This window comes from Octopus bimaculoides, chromosome 20 (genome assembly GCF_001194135.2).
Source record: "Octopus bimaculoides isolate UCB-OBI-ISO-001 chromosome 20, ASM119413v2, whole genome shotgun sequence".
In the NCBI taxonomy this organism is placed as follows: Eukaryota; Metazoa; Mollusca; class Cephalopoda; order Octopoda; family Octopodidae; genus Octopus; species Octopus bimaculoides.
Genome location: NC_069000.1, coordinates 8,439,236 through 8,454,264, shown reverse-complemented (window position 1 = coordinate 8,454,264; position 15,029 = coordinate 8,439,236). Strand labels below are relative to the sequence as shown.

The window sequence follows — 15,029 nt, the reverse complement described above, 5'->3', positions numbered from 1 at the left end:
CCCCACCCTTCCCCGACCCCTTCCTTAACCAAATAACTGGTAGTGTCACTCTGCAGTAGTTTTTAAGTGTGTGCTTCATTTTTCTTTGAAATATTTCATGCTTCATTCTATTAAAAAAAAAACTAAACTGAAAACTTTTTCAAGTATCTTAACTCTGTTATTATTATTATCATTATTATTATTATCATCATCATAAAAGCGATGAGTTGGCAGAATTGTTAACATGCCGGGCAAAATGCTTAGGGGTATTTCGTCAGTCGTTACATTTTGAGTTCAAATTCCGCTGGGGTTGACTTTTACCTTTCGTCCTTTCAAGGTTGATAAATTAAATACCAGTGAAACATTGGGGTCAATATAATCGACTGGTCGACTCCCGCCAAAATTTCAGGCCTTGTGCCTTCAGTAGAAAGGATTATTATTATCATATTATTATTATTATTCTAACTCATTATATTTTGGGTTTAAATTCTGTCAAAGTTGACATTGCTTTTCATCACATCAGGATTGAGGGAATGAAGTACCAATCAAAACTGCCAAAATTAGAAAGGATTTTTATCATCGTCATCATTAATACTATCACTATCCACATTAAATAGCATCATCATCATCATCATCAATGTTATTCCTGTTATTAACCATGGAACAAGAAACCATGCTGATGGGGGCTCTGTAAGTTTTTGTTAAAATTTCTTGTTTCTTATTCTCTGCTCTCATCATAGGTGCTTGTTTGTGAGATGTTTTTCCAGTATTGTGCAGCTGCTTTGCTTGCATGCTGTTGTTTTTTTTATCTGATGACACTCCAAATAGACGTATTGGTTATTTTGAATTTTTTTTTTTTTTCAAATGTATGAAATTATAATTTTCTCTGGCAAAAAAAAAAAATGATGGCATTGAGCCATTTGTATATTAATATTTCAATATTTAATGAAGCTAAACAAGAGTGAGAGAGTAAAAAAAAAAAAGAGCTCAGAGAAAGTGAGAGTGGGGGACTCTCTTGCGAGTGGGGGACTACTCTCTTGTGAGTGGGGGACTCTCTTGCGAGTGGCGGACTCTCTTCAGTCTGGTGTTCATGAGGCTACAATTAAAACTGGCCACAATGTCATTGTTATGGCAACAGAGCCAGCTTAAAAATTAAAACAAATTTAATACACACCCGCTCCTCCACTTATACAGAGAAAAATATAAACAAAATCAATAGAAATGACAACAGCATCATGGATTTTTTAAACTTGGTAGTCTTCAGGGAGATAAATGTAGCAGTACTTTTACAATTATCAGTAACATCAAGAAGTAAATGTACCACCTCTTCCACTACCACCACTAGTTGTGCTGCCACCTACATTTACTGTGGCTTCTGGAAACACCACCACTACCATGGTGTTTCACTGGTCAGGTGGTTCCTCCACAACCAGTGATCTCTGCATGGCAAGTGAGGTGTGCCCTGACTGTTGATGTGCAGGCATGCACTGAGGGTGCGCCATCTGTAGAAATTCCAACATAGTGAATGGGTGTGTGCATTCTGCATTTCGTCTTATCTTGATGGAACTGCAGTGCTAGGTGCAGTAAAGACCGAGTCCCTGACATCTGGAATGCTGATAGGGGCTACTGTCCCCTACAAGTCAGGCGATTGGATCAGTGGATGTTCCGTTCTCACAATCTGAACCTGGAACCATGTGGTTGGGAAGCAAGCTTCTTAGCACACAGGGCTGGTTTAAGTGTTAAACGAGTAATCCTCTCTGTTAGCTGACTTCAATTTTTCTCTGTAGATTTCTTTAGTAAAGATTATAGATTTAATCGACAAAGCTGAATTAAATTGTTTTAAGGGTTTGGTGACAAAATAGAAAACCTGAAGTGAAACAAAGGGAAAGCATAAGGATGAAGTAGTCAAGATGTGGGTGTGCTTGTATAGTAATAAGCTTACTTTCCAAGCACGTGGTTCTAGGTTCAGTCCCACTGACATTTGTACTACAGAGCCAGAAGTGGTTTCAGGCGGGTTGGTATCAAAAGGGTGAAGAGTGCTGGATGAAATGCCTAGGCTAACGAGTGTTCACAAGCTCAGTATTGTTGCTGTTTGAATTAATTACCAGTTACTTTAAGAGCATACTTAGTGCATTTTGTGGCACCAGCACTGGTGAGACTGCATTGTGGTTCACTGTGTGAAAGAGAGCCTTTATGATAGGAGATTTTTTTGTGAAAGGATGGTAGTGAAGAAAATATAGGAGAGAACGGTGTGGGGTGGAAATAATGGAAGAGACGAGGAGGAGGAGGAGGGTGAAGAGTAATGTCAGGAATTAATGCGAAGGGGACGGGGGGGTAGAGAAAATGGCGATGGGGTGGTTGGTCTGCTTGACATTTCTGTGTAGGTTGGATGGTTGTTGTTGATGGAGTTACACAGGATTATTGTTAAGAGAGGGTGATGAGGAAGCGAGACTAACAGAGACTTTGTTAGAGAAAGTAGTAATAGGAAGGAAAGGGAGAAAGTGTCAGGGGATTAGTTAAAGTGTGAATGATGAGATCAGTGGAGAGGGTTGTGTAGGGGGAGAGGCAGTGCTACCCATTGATATATATGGGTGGATAGCCAGGTGTGTAGAGGAGAGATAAGATGATGATGATGAGGAGGAGCCAGAATGTATCCTCAAAGTAATAGGACTTGAGAGCATGGTGGGTGAGGAATCAGGGTGGGTGGGTAGTGGTTGCTAGAGTGGATTCCCTTCCCACTCAAGCATGATGATTCAAGGGGAAAGTGAAAGGGGAGGTAGTACGGTATTGGTGGTGGAGGTGTGGGGTGTGGGAGAGGATTAAAGTTTCAAGCTTCAAATTTAAAAGATTGAGAATATTCAAGATGAGGACGATTGCACTTCCCTCAAAACTCCTTTCCCCGACCACCTCACTTGAGGCGTTCTTGTCTTGTAAGTTACTTGATGACCTCACAAGTTCCAGTGCTCCTTAAAAAAAGAAAAGTACCCAGAAAACTCTGTAAAGTGGTTGGTATTAGGAAGGGGCATCCAGATGTAGAAACCATTCCGAAGCAGACATAAGAGTTTTATGCAGTCCTGTGGCTTACTACCAATTGTTGAACCATCCAACCCATGCCAGCATAGAAAAATAGATGTTAAAAGATAGTGATGATGATATCTCAGCATTGTACATACTGTTTCTTTTTTATTCCATCGCAGGCAGGATGATACAATACTAATAACTCATAGTTAACAGTTTCGGTTCTAATTTTAATATCAGTTATTAAGTATTCCTTTCGCTTTAATACTTTTGTGTCCTTAACCCTTTTAGTAGAAGACACTTACCCAAGGTGTCATGCAGTGGGATTGAACCTGGAACCATGTGGTTGGGAAGCAAGCTTCTGACCACACAGCCACTCCTAACAACTTTGCCAGCACACCACCTTTGAGCTGTATAGCATTCTAGAAAGTTAATTTTTAGAGATAGAGGCAAAATCTGAATGTAAAATATCGCTACTGACAATGATTGTGAATATTAATCAAAGCCAAGATTATTTATGCTTTAGCTCTGTAAGCACACAAATGCTCATCCTTGTAGTATTTGAAGCTCTATTTTTATCCGGAATCTAAGTGGCGTATATTATAATAATAAATTAGTATGACTGTGTATGCCTTGCCATTCTTGTATTTTAGCCAGTCGCTGACTAGCCAGCTGGTAACTTGTTTTAACTGTTGCTATAGAGAATCAATATTCTTTACTCAATTATTTGCTGTCATAATGAACTTTTTGGAGATAGACAACAATTTCTTGTTCTCTTTATCGAGTAAATAGCCTGTTGTTTTCTATTGTACTGTTATCACTGAAGTCATTTAGAATGGAGAGCATGGTATTAAGATATCCACATATTGTATTTATAGCATTGCCACTGTAGCATGTTGTTGGATTTGATAGCTTATAATATCAGTTTAAATCATGTGAAAATGAGAACGTTATCATTGGTTAAATAATAAAACACTTAGAATTGAAGGTGTTTCCAAACATCATGACTGAATCAATATTTTTCACTGGGGAGTGTGGTTACATGATGATGGCAGTTTCTTCGTATCAGAAGGTCTCGAAAAAGAGCAGCATGCCCTCAAGTGGCTGTGTAAACTGATCCTTGGTGCTGTTGGCTTTCTCTTCCTGCCTGTGCTTAGTAGTTTTAAACTGAGAATCAATCCATGCAATCCTATTCTGCACTTTATAATTGAGGGCTCAGTGGGCTAAGACAGTTGCGATGACCAGCAAGCTATAGGTTTTACATTGGAGTGGCCTCTTTCTAAGTGGATTGCCTTACATGAGTGGAGAGTACCACCTACCCTGGAGTTGCCTGAAGGGCATCAGAGAGAACACTGGACTGTCTTAGGAACTCCACTCCTTGATTTGCTGACAAGTTTGATACCCTTGGACTTCTCTTTTTCCAAGGTACTCGCAAGGCAGTGAGGATTTGTGCTTGGAGGGTTCTTCCATAACATGTTAATTAACCCATAGCTATGACCCTGACAGGTGCCACTACTTTAGAGTAGAGAAAACCTGGGAGCAATAGGGTCTAAGAGGTGGTTCTATGTTCCTCCTCAAGACACTGCATCTCCTGAACCATGGCCCTCACTACTGGATGCAGTTTTAAGTCATATACAGGACGAATATCCTCTCCAAGGAGATGACAAAGGACCAAGTTGATTGGTGATACACAGTGCCCGAGAAGTTATGTCCATCTATGCTAGCATGGCAAAACTGAAGTTCTAGAAGCATAAATTGTATGCACTCAATCAAGCCCCTTATCCAATATGTTCCTGTCAAACTTTCACTTGCTGTTCTCTTAACCCCTCATTTTCATTTTCCTATTACTCATTCCTCCATCACTCCCCTGTCTACTGCATTATTCTGCTGTTGTAATTCAATGAGAGCAGAACTACTTTATATATGACTAGAAATTAGTTTCTTTGAACCAGGATCTACTGGTTATACATTACACTACCACTTTCTGTTCTCCCAGCTATCTTTCCCTCTCCTCTAAACCACTTTATTTTGAAATACATGCCTCATTCTTAACATCATCCCTTCTCATTTGTATTTTCCATTGATCACCCTTCTTGTACATCCAATCATTACAATGAAAATTTTGACAGCAAATAATAAATGTTTAAGTTGAGTTGAGTCTTTGTGTTTTTTAATATGTGTCTTCCACACTGTAATTCTTTTAGTTTCAGCACACATTCTCAGATCAAATCACTTGCCAGACAAATACATCTCTGAAATTTGTAATAATAGCTTTCAAACAAAGCAAGATTCTACAGCTTTGTTTATAGTTATTCTTTAGAAAAAAAAAATATTTTGCTTTCATTCTATGTTAGTGGCCATTCCTGTTGCTTATTGTCGAACAGTTCACATACAGCCGAGCATGAGGAAGAAGCTAGCCTTGATATTTTGATAATAAACAAGACAAATAAAAGCTTAACAGGAAACAGTAGCCTCTTGAATTGGAATAAAAAATTTGCTAGAGGTTTCCTCCACATTTATATCAAGCTATTTCCAATTACACAGGATTTCAGCCATGGTATTTTGCTAGTTTTTTTTTTCTTTTTTAGATCTAACAAAAAAAAAAAAAATCTGACAAATTACAGAACATGCAATCTGTATTATAAGTGATAGTTATAGTTGTGACTGTTAAAGTAAGCTGCCTAATTGACATGTCATAGAAAACAGCCTTCCGCATTCGGTGAATTCTGTGATACTTACTGATGCTGTAACATTTTTATATATATATTACTGTAGAGTGGGAAAACTTGCTATGCGAAATATCTTCTCCAGGCACTTGCTGCTATTGTTCTCCTAGTTTGGTGGATGGCACACAGCATATTTGGTTGTTTTTCATTTTATCTTTTTGTATTGAAATTTTCTTTTCCCATTTTATAGTATTTGACGTTTAGGAAGTCATATTTTTGTTCAGTCTTGCCGTTGCAAGTGGTTAAGTAGAGAATTTGCAAAGACCAGAAGGAAACAAAGCACGCTGCAGTGGGTGTGGCGGTTTAGTGTACACGAACAATAGAGTACAAATGAACTGAGAGAAAAAATGGAAATGAGAGACATCTGATGTAGTGAGGAAGAGAGAAGATATACTGGTACAGGTATGTGATGTGTATGGAAGATGAGATCTTTATAAAGGAATACCATGCAGTCAAAATGAATGGATCCTTGGAAGAGAGATAAAGAGTGATAGAAATCAAAGAAGACTTAGGATAGTAGTGAAAAGTTATCTTGAGATGCTGCATCTTAGAGAAGTGGTGATGATTGGTGACTCACAGTACTGGAGAGGGCCCAGTCGAGCATGGCAAAACAAACCTTACTAATCAGATATGAGAAGCAAACTTCTTACCGCACAGCCACCCCCTACACCTATGCTACATCTTCATCTACACCATTGTAGTGGTGTAGGTAGCTAAATAGTTGAGGGTGGCACATCTGGGGAGCCCTATGGCACACTCCGAGGGTGGCACATCCAAGAGTGGGACATCTGGGGAGCCCTATGGCACACTTCGAGGGTGGCATATCCAAGGGTGGCACTTTCTGGGTGACATATCTGGGGAGCCCTATGGCACACTCCGAGGGTGGCACATCCAAGGGTGGCACTTTCTGGGGGGGGCACATAACTTTTTCTGATCAGATACAAGGAATTTTAAACTGATCTTCATATAATACAGGTCCTTATTTTATGAACTCAAGTGCCAGGAGGAGAGGATGTTAATTGAACTCGAATATGATTGCTAGAACCAGTCACTGAAGGTTGTACAGATGCATCCTTAAGTATACGGGGTTTTTTTCCGTGAAATATTCACTGGCAAGTAAAAGACTGAACGAACAGAAACATTGCTGTTATTAGTCATTTAATCCTAAGCGCTATTGATTACTAATACAAACCAGTTGAAAGTTCATACTATTTACGCAGCCTGTTACCTTCTTAGTTGTGTTTGGTGTAAATGTCTGTACGCAACTCACAGAATACTTAATATGCATATTGATTATGACTCTGTGTAGGTGCGTGGGTGCATGCGTGTGTGTATATATACATACATACATACATACAAATATACATATATATATACTATGCGAGTTTGCTCTGGCACTCCATCACTACCTCTCGCTTTATTTCTTTCTCAATTACTGCCACCCAGTAATTGTCTATTTTTTGAATGGCATTGTAGGGTAGGTGTGAGAGGCTGGTTCTGATCAACATGAACATAAAACAGATAAGATACCTGGGCTACATATGGCTGGTTTAAAGGCTAAAGGGTTAAGTGAGTTTCACTTTTAGCTGAAGAGAGTGTGTGTGTGTGTGCGTGTGTGTGTGCGTGCGTGTGCGCGCGCGCGCGCGTGCGTGTGAGTGAGACAGACAGACACACACAGAAGATAAGATAATGCAAAAACAAACATATCTCGTGGAAAATGTTTATAATTTTCTCAGAAGCTATTTCCGTCTTTCATTTCTTTTTGCACACTCATATGGGCAAACTATTTGATTTCCAGGTTGATTTTCTTTCATAGTTTGTTTTAAATTACATTATAATTCCAGTTCTTTATCAGGCAATCGCCCACTGTACAACATGCTTCAGGAATCGAAATACACCACTGATTAAAACTTATTTCTCCAATATTCCATGCAAAATATCATGAGTGCATCAGAGAAATCTCCAAGCTGTAAGATAATGCATGATTAATTCAAAGCTATGTGAACAAATAAATATTACATTTGACAGAGTAATCTGGATGCTAAATTTACTTGCCCAAGGTTTCAGAACAAGATATTTTAGCAGAAGCAATACTAAATGCTTAAAATGTTATATTAATAACTCCAAGGTCGGGAGTTCATATCTTTAGTAGTTGCTGCATGTTTTGGGGGAAGAACTTTTAGTTTTATGGTAGTTATTTAATCAGTTGTATGATAAATTGGTCATAAAATGTTTACACAGTCTATGTAATTATGAAATTATGTACCAGGTAAGTCTTGTTAACCTTTTTTTATAATCTTTTCACTTGCTGGATAAATAGGTAGAAAATAAATACTTGTACAAATCTAGTTTGATTGGTGTGGTTGCATGCATGGATAGTTTGTAGGTTATAGGTTGCGATAAAGAAATTTGGCATGATATTTCTCTTTAGCAATATGTTTGCTAAAATATGTATGTGTGTGTGAGAGAGAGAAAGAAAGAGAAGATAAAAGAACAAATACAAAAGCAAACATTTCTTTGTAAAAAAAAAAAAATACTGATAATTTTCTTGAAGCTCATTTTTCTTCCTCTTAGTATAGTTGTATGACCAACAATCTGATTTCCAGGTTGGTTTTCTTTTTTAGTTGCTTTAATTTCCAAAACGTGATTACTTTTGTACATTCAATGTTAAGTTAGGGATTTTAGATTGGTTGAAACTAATGAAAATTAATGATCATCCAACAATACTTGGGCTATTTTTTTTTTTTAATAATTTTTATTTGATCAGTCATAGCTGACCTGATTAACACTTGTGAGAATGAGCTGCAAGCAACTCTATACTCAACAAGTCCATGCTGTTTCTATGTGGTCACAAGGTGGGCTTCTTAACCACCCAGTCATACTTCTGCCTATACATTGATATAAATCTTTCCAAAACATATTTTGTTACCATAATTAAAATAAAATTTAATAAATTTTTGGATTTGAAGTTAACCCTTTTCCTTTAAACAAAAGTATTGTGCACCTTCCCACCCAGTTTTACATATATAGGGGTACATCCAAAGCAACAACCAATGGAAACTTGTCAGTCCAGTCTCATTCAAAAGTACCAAAATCACTGACATTCAACAAGTTGACCTGAGTGGTATATATATATATATATATATATATATATAACTTGGGTTTATTCCTTAGAGATTAGTTTAATGGATTTATATGTTAATAATAGCAATTTTTATATTTACTGCACTCGGAGAGATTAAAGTCAGAATTACACTAATGGGATTTGATAGCAACTGTTGTAAAACACCTTTTCTGTTTGCGGACCCTAAATGGCAAGACCAATAGTAAAATATAATTGTATTTGCTCTCTGGCTATAACAAGTATTGTGTGTTAAATTGGAGCTAGATATACGTCCTGTGTGGGTAAGGAACTTAATGATGGGTGTTAAGCTAAATAAATATAGCCTAGCCGGAGAAGGTAGAAGACATCGCTTAAAGTGGTAGTAAGTAATGTAAACAGCAATTACTTGACAGTTAAATTATATGTTAATGTGTTCAAGTGGTTAATGCTGAAGACATTGGTAAGCCAGTAATTATCACAAGGGAAGGTTGTGGTTAGTTAGGTGACAAGGATGGTGATACTGTTACTGCTGCTGTTGCTGCTGTCACCCACCCTGCCACCAGCATCACAACTACTGCTGCTGTTCTTACAGCTACAACTGCTGCTGCTGCTACCATTGCCACCACTCTTCAGGGGTACTCTTAATCCAGCACTCTGTTTTAACACTACTGCCTGGTCCTTGGGTGCTAGTAGGGAAGTCTCTTCTGTTGCAGGCATAGGGAGTATGTCCCTGGTTCGAGGATACCTTCCTCCTTCCCTTCCAGCAATCTTAGAAACCCTGTTAAAGTATTGTAGGAATAATAATAATAATAATAATAATAATAATAATAAATTCCCTGCTGCAGCACCAGTCAGTGGCTCTCATGGCTTTTCATCTTAACTGATTGGAGGTGTTATCATGTACATTGTTTTGTCTTGGTATAAAAGATGGACAACAGCAAATATTCTTCACAATACCACAGATTTATATATATATATATATATATTGGCCATGTAACAACACACATGCTTTTCCTCCTCTCTTGACATTTTCCTATTTCCGATGAAGAGCCATACTTGAAACACCATTTCCACTCCTATTTTTCTCTTTAAAACTTTCATTGAGTGTCAATCTAATATATTTGCTGTGTTCATGGAATTGACTTTTGTTGTATTTTCCTGTTTTTAATTTTGATTTGCCTAAACATGCATATGTACATACATACACACACACACACACATTTTATTAAACACAATTATGCAGATAAACAAATTAGATAAATCAAAATATATTAGTTTGGATATGAAATGTAAAATATGTATATATATATGCTTACCAACCATATGGTTCTGGGTTCAGTCCTATTGCGTGGCACCTTGGGCAAGTGTCTTCTACTACAGCTTTAGGCTGACCAAAGCCTTGTAAGTGGATTTGGTAGACGGAAACTGAAAGAAGCCCATCATATTTATATCTGTGTATGTGTGTGTGTTTGTCCTCCGCAACATTGCTTGACAACTGATGCTGGTGTGTTTATGTCCCTGTAACTTAGCAGTTTTATTTCCTACAAAATCTTTTTTTAATTTTCAGGATGTTTGGTTCGTTACAGTGGACTCTCGTTAATCTATGGCATTTTGCTGCTGCTGACTCCTCTTTTCAAAAGTCCAACTATAGAATCCTTACACGGTAAGTGTTCCATGTTCTTATCTCAGTTATTCATTTATGACCTTGTGCCATAAATGCCTTTCAATACCTTTTAATAAAGGCCTTTTAATAAAACAATTGCAGTGCAGAAGGTGTTTATAAGCCATTTGAAAAACACACACGGAAACCGTTAGATTCACTTCTACATTTAAATTTAAATTGTCAAAATATTTTCGTCACTTTGAAACCACGACCTGTTCACTGACAAAATTCCGTGATGCAGCATTTAATTCCTCTCAATTCAATTGTTCTCTGTCATTCATGTTTTTCTTTACAGCTCTTTTGTTTTTCGTTCATGCATGCTAATATTACACATGCATTAGATCAAACTTGCTTCTTTCCTTTCCAGCTTTTACAGATCCTCGTCATTCAATCTCCATATCTCGCTATACAAGCATTGTACAATCTCTGAGGGAGAAACTTTTTGTTACCTGCAGTGGTAATTGTTCTCTGAACTTGTGCCATTTGATTCTTAATATGATTACTAAGCTTTTGGAACACTCCTCTCCCATTGCTTATTAGGTCATTCAGGTAACAGAAGCTATCAGTTACTTGTAGGAAGTCTTCCAAGTGTTTGCAGGAACTTATTTCATATGTACTCTTACCATTAACTGTACATCTCTGTATATGAAGTCTACATTTCCTGTCAGCCTGCCTGCCATCCCATTACACTTATGTGCATCCATAGTTTAAACTGGGCACAACATATGAAATTCCTATCTGCTCTTGCATGTCGAGCGCAACAGCAGTTGTAATTTGTTTTCTGTTTTGCTAACATAAACTTTAGTCTCTGCCAGGCTTATTTTGAGATCTCTCAGTTCTAGCTTTTTGTTGTCATCTTCAGAAATTTTTCTTTATATTTTTTTTGTCTGATTAAGCTATGAAAACTAGATTATTGGCACACTGGCATTCCTCTAGACAACTGGACTTATGCCGTTTTATCTGGCCTACAGGACTATAGTTAACAGAAGGGTACTGAAAACTGAGCCTTGATGTACTCCAATTTGCTTGTTAAATTCCTTATAGAATTTATTGTTAGCTCTCATTTTGTTGACCCTTCCCTCTGAACATGGTGTGTATGACTCTCACAAGTCATTCATCTGTTCTTAGTTTTCTTAATGGTCACCTGACAACAGTGAAACTTTGTTGAATGCATTCTTAATGTTGGCAAATATTTGACTAAGAAAAATAAAATATCAGCTGTTTCAGAAACTAGTTGTAGAAGATCCTGAAATAAAAACGATTTTGAAAGCTGCTGTAACCATAGAAACAATGCACGTGGCAAATGATGAGATTATTCAGCTAATAAGCACAGCTCAACACAACCTTCATTGCCAAGTTAGAACTGTAGTGCCAAAACAATGTGTCTGATATGAAATTCGAGATGAGGAATCTTTAACAAGAATGTGCCACCGTAAATATTTCTACTTAGCAAAGAAATGCCAAGCAACAATTTTAGACCTGGTGCAGAACAATCAGGAGCATTTCCATATATGATGCACCTATTAATAATGTTTCTCACACGATTAACTCAATAACGTCTACGATAACAACAATAATGTCTTGCATAGATATAAACCTTCATATTAAATGTGTGGAGAAACATGTGGCTTTTATGGCCTTTTGTCTAGGGTATTAGTGACCCCAAGTGATAAGCTACAAACCACTGGGAAATGAAAGCAGATTGCAGACTCAACACATGGAAGTTTATCTCCATTAATGGCATTTCCCTCAATAATTATTCTGATAATATTCATCAGATATGATAAATTGAGATTAGATTCTATTTATATTCAGCTTTCTCTCAGTTTATTTGTATTCAGTTCTTTTTCCACTGTCGGTGCCCCAGCATGGCCACAGCCTCAAGGCTGAAACATGTAAAAGGTTAACATTACATATCCATGTTGTTTGTTGACAAGCTAGGATGGCCACATTAACAGTAAAGATGATATGACTTAAAGGATGTGCTCGTAGGTTCTCAAAACTTTCCAGTTTAGGGATCCTAATGTCATCGTTCTTGTCTTCGCTGCCTCTGTTTCACTTTGAATAATGTTGCCTGCTGTGGTCTGCCTATGCCAAGCAAAATATATGACTTGAAGTAGGACTAGAGGCCAGTTATGAAAAATAAGTTGTATGACAGGCTTGACTCCTAGGATGGCCTAAAAAAATTCTGACTCTTAGGATGGCCTAAAAAAATTCTGACTCTTAGGATGGCCTAAAAAAATTCTGACTCTTAGGATGGCCTAAAAAAATTCTGACTCTTAGGATGGCCTAAAAAAATTCTGACTCTTAGGATGGCCTAAAAAAATTCTGACTCTTAGGATGGCCTAAAAAAATTCTGACTCTTTTCTGTCCAAGATCTTAAAGATACTGGATCATCCTGATATACAAAGCACATAAATTCACATCTCATTTTGAATTTATTAAACAAAATCATTCTCATGTGTGATAATGAAGGCTGCTTCTAAGTATTTGACTTAGACAAGGTTATATTACAGAATTATGTTCTTCAATTTTATTTCTTATATTTTCTGGAATACAAGTCATTCAAATATCATTGGTTGCCCTTCGTCTATAGTAGTAGACACTTGGCCCAAGATCCCACACAGTGAGACTGAACTCCAAACCATGTGGTTGAGAAGCAAACGTCTTGCCACACCTGCACCTGCACCATAAAAAAATTTAGAGCAATTTAGTAACTTCCGCATTATTAAGCTGGTGTTTGGTTTTGGAACATAAACAAGATGTTCTTAGATAAAGTTATGAGAGAATGTCTTAAATATAAACATTTTAAAACAGATGTCTTTTTTTTATCATGGAACCTTAGGCAGTCTCAGGTGGGCTGAAATCTAAAGTGTTTAAGAGATTTCCTCAGAGGCCCTAAGTTTATCCTAACATAACTCTCATCATAGATTGCTATCTGCAGGATCATTTTTTTTTTCCTTCTAAGGAACAAAACAGCTGAATGACAAAGCAAATGATGAGTTGTTGTTATTATTAAGATTTAATGTCCATCATCATCATCACCATTTAACATCTGTTTTCCATGCTGGCACAGGCTGAACGGTTTCCAGTTGGCCACAGAGCTGCAAGGAGCTCCAATGTCAGCTTACACATTGTTTCTATAGCTAAACATCCTTCTTAATGCTGACCGCATTACATTGTATGTTGGGTGCCTCTTTTGTGCCACCAGCACTAGTGAAGTCACAAGATAAACTTGCAAGATAAGAATGGACAGAAAGAAAAAAATACACTCAACTAAGAGTAAGGTGGGGGTATTAAGAGCAGTGGTGGGGGTTGTATGTCAGGTGTTGAGAGATTAAAGTATGACAGTGACAAGTTCATTATTATTAAGATATTGGGCATTATCTTACAATATGCAGTTTCATAATTCTGTTTTTAGCTTTTTATCATTCAGAATTGGATCAAGTAAAAAGTTGATTGTGTTGTACTTACTTGATTCTCACCACAAAAGCAGGAGTTTATAGGAAGGACTATTTATAATGGATCATGGACATACCATCTGGGTAGAGAAGGTAGGCAGTTCCTACCCAGACTAGTCATCATTTTAACATCTGCATTTCCATGCTCGCACAGTTCAAATGGAATTGTGTTGAGGTAGACTTTCTACGGCTGGATGCTCTTCCTGTTGCCAGCCCTCGTCTGTTTCCAGGGAAGGTAACATTCACCCATGACCAGATGCCTTCCCAGGGAAGATAGGAAATTGGACTCTGCTTGCATGAATGGTGATGCTCATTTATAAATACCATCTCAAGACAAGGAGACAGTAACACACACATGCACTCACATACACATGCATGCTCACACATGCACACACATACATGCACACATGTACATATATATGATAGGCTTTGGATGGCTCACAGGTATAGCAGAAGTCACATGCCCAAGATTTCACACTGTGGGACTGAACCTGGAACCATGTGTTTGGGAAGCAAAGTTCTTACCACACAGCCACACCTGCTGCTGTATAATTATAAATATTAATTGTTTATATTAAAGAAAAAAAATGCTAAATATTAAATAAAAAAAAAAGGCAACGTTTTATAAAAATGGTAATTCATTGTACAGAATCTTGTACATAATTTGGTAAATATCTACAGTTTTGATGTTATACACGTGCAAATGTCTGTTGTCTTTCAAGTTAAACGTGTATCCTGCATGAATCCCTTTAAGCTCACATGCTGTGAGCTATGCTCCACAATGAGATAAATATAGCACCAGAGAGCAGCTGAGTTTCTGCTCGTACAAGCTAAGAGTGTGCGTGTCTTTTAGTATGTATGTTTGTGTGTGCGTGCGTGTGTTTGTGTGTGTTGTGTCTGGTGATTGACTGGATTTGTAAGACATTTTATTCCATGTGAGTAAACTGTATGAAATAGTAATGAATACCTACCTACCTACCCACCTACCTACCCACCCACCTACCCACCTACCTACCTACCCATGTGTCCTTCTACCTCCTCTCTACCCTTCTTTCTCTTACCCCCCACCCACCGCCGTC

The 15,029-nt window shown here is 37.6% G+C and overlaps 1 protein-coding gene across 8 annotated transcripts in view; it reads left to right on the top strand.

Annotated features, from left to right (window-relative positions):
* LOC106877583 (piezo-type mechanosensitive ion channel component 1) overlaps positions 1 to 15,029 on the top strand; it is a 141,934-nt gene that overhangs the window by 17,257 nt on the left and 109,648 nt on the right. For all 8 annotated transcript variants that reach the window (XM_052975090.1, XM_052975089.1, XM_014926523.2 and 5 more), the window contains exon 2: positions 10,394 to 10,489. In XM_052975090.1, the coding sequence (XP_052831050.1) occupies positions 10,394 to 10,489 (96 nt within the window). The remainder of the gene's footprint in view (positions 1 to 10,393; positions 10,490 to 15,029) is intronic.